General features: G+C 62.7%; 1 protein-coding gene across 1 annotated transcript; it reads right to left on the bottom strand.

The window, feature by feature from the left end:
- On the bottom strand, positions 1-7,803 carry EEF1A2 (eukaryotic translation elongation factor 1 alpha 2). Its single transcript, XM_019972052.2, has 8 exons — positions 7,651-7,803; positions 6,125-6,345; positions 4,401-4,580; positions 3,658-3,954; positions 3,137-3,287; positions 1,905-2,161; positions 1,066-1,300; positions 1-409 (listed from the first exon to the last, which is right to left on the bottom strand). The coding sequence occupies exons 2-8, from the start codon at positions 6,266-6,268 to the stop codon at positions 282-284; spliced, it is 1,392 nt and encodes a 463-aa protein (XP_019827611.1). The 5' UTR covers positions 6,269-6,345; positions 7,651-7,803; the 3' UTR covers positions 1-281.
- Between the last annotated feature and the right edge of the window lie 1,625 nt (positions 7,804-9,428).

Here is a 9,428-nt window from a genome sequence, read left to right as displayed (position 1 = left end):
TTCTGGGGTCGCTCAGTTTATTGGTAAAACGGGCACTGAGCGTGACAAAGGCTGGACGCGGAAGCCGGGGCGGCGGGGACGCTTTTCCTCTTAAAGAACTTCCACTGGACCTTGATGGCGAGCATCCAGTCGCTGACGGAGAGCCTCTTACAAGCGGAGGTGCAGACATGCGCCTGGCGGGGGGGCGGGGCGCCGGGGCCGCGCCGGGGACTGGGCCGGGGGTGGGGGCGGGGGCGGGGCGCGGCGCCGCCGGGGAGGGTCGCGCCGCGGGCGCCCGCGCTTCACTTGCCCGCCTTCTGTGCCTTCTGCGCCGACTTGGTGACCTTGCCGGCGCCGCCGCTCTTCTTCTCCACGTTCTTGATGACGCCCACGGCCACTGTCTGCCGCATGTCGCGCACGGCGAAGCGGCCTGCGGGGAGGAAGCGTGAGGCGCAGGCCGGGATGCAGCGCGCAGGCGCACTCGCGCCCGCAGCATCCTCCCCCAGCCCCTGGCCCTGGGGCGGGACCCTGGCGCGGAGCTCTCTGAGCGTGTTTGACTGTTTCCCGGGTGGAGGCAGGGGGCAGTGAGGTGCTAGGCTCCCTTCTCCTTAGATGGCAGGAATAACACATATGGGACTCCGCCAAAGCGTCGTTGTGGGAATTAAATGGCATGTAAACAGTCCTTAGAGCAGCCTGGTGCAGAATACAGTTCACCCTTTAAGGTATTCTGACGATGGCCAGCAACCTTGCCAGGCAGCTCTCTGATATAGATCTGTGGGTCATCCCTGGGGTATTGGTGGGGCAGGCCAGCTGGAGGCCGGCGGTCAGTCCTCACTCTGCCACACTGTGGGCCTGGAGTGGGTCCCCAGGGGACTTCATCTGCAGAGGGGGATACCATCCCCCGCCCACCCAGTGGGGCCACCTATGCTCCATGAGACAAAGACCAAGGCTGGGTCTCCTCTAAACTCTAAGCTGCAGCAGGAAAGTCCAGGACCCTCTATCCACCCCACCCCCACAGTAGTCCTCTGCCCTTGGCCTGGACTGGCTGCCACCTGATGGCTGCCCCTTCCCCATCACCCAGCTCACCGAGAGGTGGGTACTGGGAGAAGCTCTCCACACACATAGGCTTCCCCGGGACCATCTCCACAATGGCTGCATCACCGGACTTCAGGGACTTGGGGTTGTCCTCCAACTTCTTGCCAGAGCGCCGGTCAATCTTCTCCTTCAGCTCAGCAAACTTGCAGGCAATGTGGGCTGTGTGGCAGTCAATGACTGGTGAGTAGCCAGCGCTGATCTGCCCAGGGTGGTTCAGAATGATGACCTGTGGGCAGAGGTACACGAGGCCATCAGGCATGCCCAGGTGGGCACCGGGAGAGGGCCCTGAGCTGGAGGAGGCTCTGCCCACCCCAGGTCCCTGGGGCCCAGATGCTGTCCATGGAGGAAGGTCAGAATAGGGAGAATCCAGGCTCCCAGATCTGAACCCCAAGGTCCTCTTTGAGCATCTGAAAGGCCACAAGAGATAAACAATGACAAGGGCATAGTTTGAAAGGGCAGCACCAGAGCAGAGGCAGGGGCATGACAAAACTACACCTTAATTATCGTATTTCAGTTATATCTCAGCAAAGCCAATTAAAAAATCCTACTCACGTACAGAGGTGACCAAAGAGGGCACAGTAAGCGTGTAGAGAACAAAGTACCACAGGCCTGTTCCAGCAGTAAACTGAGAACAGCCTTTTCAGGACCAGAGCGGGGCCTCACAGAGGCTAGGAGCACCCTGCCCTCTTCCTGCCTGCAACCCCGCCCGTCCTTGGGGACCTGCTCTGCAGAGCGAGGATCTCAGTCCTCCCTGGCACCCAGCAGCCCCCTTGCTGAGGATAGCCCTGGTACTGCCTGGGGTGGGCCCCACTGGCCACTGGGCTGCCCACCTGGGACGTGAACTGGGCGGCTTCCTGGGGTGGGTCGGACTTGCTGTCCCCACACACGTTGCCCCGGCGGATGTCCTTGACTGACACGTTCTTCACGTTGAAGCCAACATTGTCCCCAGGAAGGGCCTCACTCAGAGCCTCGTGGTGCATCTCCACCGACTTCACCTCCGTGGTGATGTTCACGGGCGCGAAGGTCACCACCATGCCAGGCCGCAGGATCCCTGTCTCCACTCGGCCCACGGGCACAGTGCCAATGCCTGGGCCGAGACGAAGGGAGCTGTGAGGGCAGGCTGGGGCCAGGGGTGCCCTGTCCTCCCTAGCAGGCAGGGAGTGGCCATGTGGTAGGAGCAAGGGGATGGGAAGCCCTGGGCAAGGCAGACGCTGGAACCTACAGACAGAGGTGGAGATCTTTCTCCTGCCCCATCTGGAGAAAAAGGGCCTGAGGAAGCAAGTTCCCAGAACACAGGGAACACAGGCAGGAGAGGCCCCATCTCTACCCAAGAGGAGGCAGCAAGGGGCCCTCCTTGTGAGACTGCATCACTAAGCGGGCTGTGGACCAGCCCCCCCAGGGTGGCCCGCCTGGCACTGGTGCTGCCATCTCAAGGGTGAGTCCCAAGGGGGCATGGTGCCCCCATACTTCTCAGGATCTGCTTACACCGTGTGGCCAAACAGTGGGGGTGTGATACCCCCCAAGACAGGGGGCAGGGGGCTCGAGCCTGGTTTCCCTGGCTGTGGCAGAGGCTCCTGTGGCATTAAGGAGGCTGATGGCTGTGCTCTGTGCTGGGTGAGTGTGACACTCCACCTGCACCCAGGTCTTCAGCATCTCTGGCCACAGCCTCCTGGCTGGGAGTCCCCCACTATGGCCCGCTGTGGACCTCAACTTGTTTATGGGTCTGTATCATTGCGTGACCAGCTCTTCTCATTCCTAGAGTGGATGGTGTCTCCTGCAAGATGGGGACCTCCAGGTGGAGGGTGATAAATGAGTCTCCTGTGCCACTGGTGCTGGCATAGGGCTGGACACTTGGGATAGATGGATGAACAGATGGATGGATGGATGGAGATAGGTGGATGGGTGGTCCCCCAGAAAGTGTGCAGCATGGTGGGAGGGGCAGAAATAACTGGGCCCTGGATGCTCCTGGCCTGGGGCCGGTTCTCAGGAGGGGTCTGAGGGCAGAGCTGGCCTGGTGGGCAGGGGCGCTGCAGCAGGTAGTGGCCCTGGGGCCCTCACTCACCACCAATCTTGTACACATCCTGCAGTGGCAGACGCAGGGGCTTGTCTGTGGGGCGTGTGGGGGGCAGGATGGTGTCCAGGGCCTCCAGGAGGGACACGCCACTGGCGTTCCCTTCCTTCCTCTCCACTTTCCAGCCCTTGAACCAGGGCATCTGGGCAGGAAGAAGAAGGCACCGTCATAGCGCCCACCTCCCCCCACCCCATGCACCCCACAGCCAGGGTGGGCAGATAAGCCTGGGCCCCAGCGGCCACTGCCCCCACAGTGTCAATCTGGGGGTGTCCCTGGCCAGAGAAGGGGCTGCAGCAGCTTTGGCCAGCCTCCTGGGGAAACTGAACTGAGGGCAGAGTGCCTGTACCCAAGGATGCTGTGGTTCCCACCAGCACAACACCCACAGAGGGCTAGTACCACAGTCATAGGGCTGAGGGCAGCCTGGGGAAAGCTCCCTGACCCCCCACTGGCCATCTGTGCTCGTCCTGACCCAGGGCCCTTGGGAAGCAGCCCTGCCACTGCCGGGCACTCACGTTGGGTGAGGGCTCCAGCATGTTGTCGCCGTGCCAGCCTGAGATGGGCACGAAGGGTACAGTGGCGGGGTTGTAGCCGATCTTCTTGATGTAGGCGCTGACCTCCTTGACAATTTCATCATAGCGCTTCTCGCTGTAGGCGGGCTCCGTGGAGTCCATCTTGTTCACCCCCACGATGAGCTGCTTCACGCCCAGCGTGTAGGCCAGCAGCGCGTGCTCCCGGGTCTGCCCATTCTTGGAGATGCCTGCCTCGAACTCACCCACTCCTGCGGCCACAATCAGCACGGCGCAGTCCGCCTGTCCAGAAGGTCAGGCAGGGTGAGCTCGGGCCCCTCAGGGCAGTGGACAGGGGCCTGGGCAGTCACCTGGGGATGGAACCTGGGGGTCTCACCCTTAGAGGCAGTGTGTGTCTGTATGAATGCCCTGGCAATGTTGAATTGTCTGGGCGGGGGGAGGTGGTGCATTTCTGCCTATGTTCAGTGTCCCCATCCTGGCCTCTGTGTCTACTTGTCTGTGAAGTCGGCCTTGACAGTGGCCAGCTGTCCTTATAGGCACTCTTGCCTGGCTGAGATGCTGGGGCGCTTACTCAATTCTTTGAGGGGTGAGTGGTGACAAAGGTGAGGGGTCTCATGCCCTGGCGAGGAAATCCAAACACCGCTCACCAATTCCAGGGCCCCCAGGGTCTCCTAAATGGTGTCCTTGCCCCACCTCCAGATCCCCCAGACCCCCGAAGCCCCGCCCACCTGGGATGTGCCTGTGATCATGTTCTTAATGAAGTCGCGGTGGCCTGGGGCGTCGATGATGGTGATGTAGTATTTGGTGGTCTCAAATTTCCAGAGGGAGATGTCGATGGTGATGCCGCGTTCCCGCTCTGCCTTCAGCTTGTCCAGTACCCAGGCATACTTGAAGGAGCCCTTTCCCATCTGGAGGGGCGGGGGCGTGGCTCAGGACGGACCCGGACCCAACGGCCTGGTCACGGGTCCCCCTGGGCCGTGGGAGCAGCATGTCACAGCGGAGAGGGCCCTCGCTCCTGCCGAGACCGGGGACTCTGGACCCAGCTATGGAACGGGGGACACCCAGACCTCATCTCTGCCTGCCCAGACCAGCCTCCTGTAGTCACAACGGGCGCCATCTGAGCATCTACCAGTAGGGGGCGCAAGGGCCTGGAAGCCGCCCTGGGAGAGAAGCCGCGGGCGGTTTCAAGCCCTCCCCCGGCTGAGGGCTCCCCTTTATCTGAAGCCAGGGTCTCCCCTCCCCCAGATAGATTTCTGTGTCAGCCGACGACACCACTGGGTTTCACACTGTCCAACCAAAAAAACCCCTCTGTGATTTTTCTTTTTTTTTTTTAAGAAAGAAATCAGATGAGGTCGCAAGGAAGGGCCTGGCTTTCCAGCTCTTTCTACAGATAAAGCTCCCCAGTGGCTCTGAGGCTCCTCCCCCCACCCCCGCCTCACCTGAGCAGGGGAAGCAAAGCCGGGCCACCCTCTGCCAACACCTGCGCCGCGTGCACAGCAAGACCCCCCACGCTCAGGGCCAGGGCTGCGGTCAGGACTGTGTGTTCACTGTCCAGCTGGGCAAAACCCCTTGCCAGGGCTGCGCAAGGACCGAGCTCTGCCCTCCAGGGAGGCTACCCAGACAGACACCCTGCGAACACCCTCAGCACCCCCCAAATACCAGGCCGGCAGGGAAGGAAAGACATAGCGTTGGGGCCCAAGAGCACTCCCACCCCCTCAGAGAACAGAGTTCAGCCCAGGCCAGCAACCGCCCCCTCCTGAGCCCTGGCACCAGTCATCCAGGTGAGACCCTCCACAGCTTCCCCGGACAGGGGGCTTCTCCCAGAGCTCAGGGGTGAAGGTAGGGGGCACAGAGAGCAGACCCCTACTTCATAGACACCTCCCACACATGGGTCTCAGAACTTGAGAGGATCAGCCTCCAGAAATGGGGGTTCAGCCATCAGGGCCCCTCCCATCCTCACTAAGTGACAAAGACACCCCTAAAAAAGGGTGCCACCCTGGATGAGTGGCCTGCCCCAGCCCAGCACGAGAAAATGGAGCTGATGGGCTGAGTGCCCATCAATTGGCTATTAATAGCCACTCTGAGTCCTGACCCTGCCCTGGGACAAGCGAGGACAGCGCCCCCCACAGCCCCAAACTCAGCCCCGGGGCTACAGGAACCCAACTGTGGGGCTCAGAGACAGTGACCAGTACTGGGAGAAGTGCGCCTCCCCCTGGCCCGGGGCAGGTCCAGCAGGTTGGTCCATCTCCTCCACAGGCATTTCCTCAGAGAGGTGCCCCTGCTCCCCTACCCCCCGCCTCTCCCATCTGGATGCTCTGACATACACGTCCTCTTGCTCTGGAGGAGACCATCTGAGCTTCGTGCCCCAGGGTCAGGGAAGTGCCAGTCGGGCTGCCACATGGGACCCCAGCCTCACGGTGGAGGCAAAGCAGGGAGCTCCCCCAGGGCTCACCTCGGCCGCCTCCTTCTCAAACTTCTCGATGGTCCTCTTGTCGATGCCCCCGCATTTGTAGATGAGGTGGCCAGTCGTGGTGGACTTGCCTGAGTCCACGTGGCCGATGACCACTATGTTGATGTGGGTCTTCTCCTTGCCCATTCTGCCTGGGGCGTGGGGAGGGGCTGGCACGACCTGGGGTGCTCTGGCTCAGGGTGAGGGGAAGCTGAGCAGTGAGTCTGTGGGTTGAGGCAGGGGCACAGGTGATGGGGGGCCTCCAGGAGTAGCCCAGCAGACACTGCCCTGCCCAGGTTGGGAGCACACCCTGCCCCACAGAACAAGATCCTGAGGCTAGAGCCAAGTCTCTGCATTTAGCTGAGCAGAGCCCAGGAGCAAGCCCAAAGAGCCCAACAGCTGGAAATGTCTGAGTGTCGTGGCTACAAACCACCCCCACCCCTGAGAGAGGTTATCCCCCCTCTGGAGAGACCGAGAAAGACCAGGCTGGTGAGCCCCATGACCAGTCAGGAGCCTGTTGATGAGTCACCCTGCCCAGCTCTCCAATGCCCTGTCCCCGGTGTTTGCTCCCCCACCCACGGTCTTGGGCTGGGACACTGCACCCAATCCCAGCACCCCCCCACCCCCCCCGCCGAGGTGTCACAGTGGAGAGATGGTCAGGGCTTCCCACTCCCCTCCTCGAGCAGCGATGGCGCCATCTTCCTCTCATCCCTGCCCGGCAGGCTGGCACAGGGAGACAGGCTGGCCGAGACCTCAGGCAGGGTGATGCAGTGCCCAGATCAGGGGCCCAGAATAGCTCAGGCCCTGCCCAGATCTGGACAGGGGGCAGACAGTAGGGCAGGGAGGTGGGGGTCCCTGCTCTGTCCAAAGGGTGAATCTGGCCCTAGCAGCCAAGCTCAGCAAATGACAGACAGATGCCCTCAGCCTGCTGGGGGCAGGGGGCCATCCCCTCCCCCTCCCCTCTAATCACAGAGTCGCAGCCCCTGCTCCATCTTGGAGGTCAATGGGGAAACCTAGGTAGCCCAGGAGGTGACAGGCAGCTGGGGGAGGGAAAGCTGGAGAAAAAGGTGCACCCTAGGGTGCAGATACCAAGTGGACATCGCCAGCGCGGGTGGGGGCGGGGTGGCAAGGACCCCTCAGGTCTGACCTCCTCCGCTCTCCCGCTACATGGCGGGTACCCACAGCACCCACCCTCACCAGCCCCCAGCACTGACGACCCTTCCTCAACCCGGCAGGGCCCTAGGCAGTCCCAAGGTCACGGCTGCAGGTCGATCGCCACTGTCCAGGAGAGTCGTCCCCGCCTCAGCCGCCGCGTAAACAAGCGATACCACGGTGCCCCCACCCCACCCAGGGCCGCCCCGGGGACTGACCCCGGTGCCGGTGCGGGCGCGCTGGGAGGGCGGCAGATCTCCGCAGGGAGGAGCGCAGCCTCGCCAGGAGCCGGTGCCCCCAGGACTGGTCCCCGGGGAAGGGACCCTCTGCGGAAAGCTGGGGGCGGGGATGGGGACCCGGAGGCCCAGCGTCCTTACCCAGAGCCGAGGTCTCAGCCAGAGGGACTGGCGGTGCCGGCGCCGGCGGTTTTATCTCTCCAGGAGGGGGGTCCACCTATCGCCCGAGCAGGCGCAGTGCACCGCGCCCCTGCAGTACGGCAATGCGGTACCGGCGCGGGCGGGGCCGGGGGCGGGGACGCGAGGGATGCAGGGTCCGCGGGCGCGCGCGAGCGCGACAGGGACGCGAGAGGAGGATGCGGCGAGGGAGCGAGCTACAAAGGCGGAGACGAGACGCACCCGGAGGGAGCGCAAGCTGCGAGAGAAAAACAGGCGGAGGCGGCGGAGAACCGCGACGAGACGGGGAGAGGGAAGCAGAAAAGAGGGAGGGCGGAGATGGAGAGAGGGACCAGGAGAGAAAGAGCTAGAGGCAGAGGACAGATAAAGCCAGACTGAAACGCCAGGCTCAGGCCCGCAGGGAGAGGATGGGTGCGCCAAGCACAAGACAGGAAGACATTCGGATCATAAGAGAGGTCCCAGGGACGGGCCCAGACCTCAGGGACCCGGCAGGCGGGGGCAGGGTGGGAGCGCACCAGGTCGAGGGTGGGTGCTGAGGCCGGGGTCTGGGTGGCTGTAGCGTCTGCCCCTGGTTTACAATGGACCTGTGTTCTGAGGTGTCTCCCCAGGATGGCCTAAGGGGTGCAGGCCCCCCTGGTGGGACTCTAGAATCTGGCCCTGTGCCCCCACATGCTTGCCACAGAGGCGTGCCCCAGCAGGCCCCCAAAACCAGGCTTCTCCCTACTGGGCCCCATGGTTCCCTGTGACCTTGGAACTGTGGCCTCCAGGATCCCCTCAGCTTGGCCAAGTGGCCTAAGGCTTCACCACCAGCTTCTGAGGCCCCCGGAAAGAACTGTTCTCCACCCTGGACCCCTCTTTGTGGAGGGTACACTTGAAGTCTGTCCCCCAGAGCCCACTGAGACCTTCAAGGGCTGTCCTGGTCTGCATACATGGGCAGGGTTCCTAAGGACGCAGAGCTGACACGAAAACAGGGCTCCCAAAGAGAGTCCCGGGCCGTGGCCCTGGCGGGGTCAGAGTGCCAGGCCGCAGGGAAGTGGGGTGGTCACAGACCAGGGCAATGACCAAAATGGGTTTCAGGGAGGGGGAGGGGTGAGTGAAGACCACAGTCATGGCCCCTTCTAGGGACCCCCGACCTTGTCAGCTCACCCATGATCACGTTTCCCCATGGCCATCTCTCCCATCTCCCTCACATCCTGAGGACACTCAGGTTAGGGTTGGGTCTGGGAGAAGGTCAGGCAGGGTCTCAGAAATGTGTGGTGGGAGCAGAGGCCCAGGGCTCAGCACCTTATGATGGGGCAGTGCCCACGAGGAGCCCCCAGCGATGGGACCCCCCGGCAGGCCAGGAAGTAGAGATAGGAAGTAGAGATGGGCTGGGGGCCAAGCAGGTCTTCCTTGCCCGCAGTGAGTGTTTCTCGGGGGTGGGGGGGGGAAGGGGCCCTTCTGTTATGCTGTCCCTGTGTCCTCGGGTAGGCAATGGTTGGCAAGTGACCCGGCACTTCCTCGCGCTGCTGATTCCATCAAACAGGAGCCAGGAATTAAAAATAAACGCCTGCAGGGAAAGCGCAGCCCAGCCCGCCCAGCTGAGCTGGTCTCTAGGCTTAAGGTGTCCCGTCCTGCTGAAGGTTAGGCGGCATCTGGGAGACTCTGTGACTGGCCAAGGCTGGGATGGGACAGACAGGGCAGGAGGCCCAGGTCCCTGTGAACACCACCCCCAACTTCCTCCAGGGGACCTCCAGCTGCCT

The sequence above is a fragment of the Bos indicus genome, chromosome 13, assembly GCF_029378745.1.
Source record: "Bos indicus isolate NIAB-ARS_2022 breed Sahiwal x Tharparkar chromosome 13, NIAB-ARS_B.indTharparkar_mat_pri_1.0, whole genome shotgun sequence".
NCBI classification, from domain to species: Eukaryota; Metazoa; Chordata; class Mammalia; order Artiodactyla; family Bovidae; genus Bos; species Bos indicus.
This window is presented reverse-complemented; position numbering and strand designations above follow the sequence as displayed.

Coding starts and splice junctions, on each gene's coding strand:
- EEF1A2 (XM_019972052.2), bottom strand. CDS start 6,268: ATGGGCAAGGAGAAGACCCACATCAACATAGTGGTCATCGGCCACGTG. Junction 2,162..3,136: donor GGATGTGTACAAGATTGGTG/GTGAGTGAGGGC, acceptor GTCTCGGCCCAG/GCATTGGCACTGTGCCCGTG. Junction 1,301..1,904: donor CCGCCCAGTTCACGTCCCAG/GTGGGCAGCCCA, acceptor CTCTGCCCACAG/GTCATCATTCTGAACCACCC.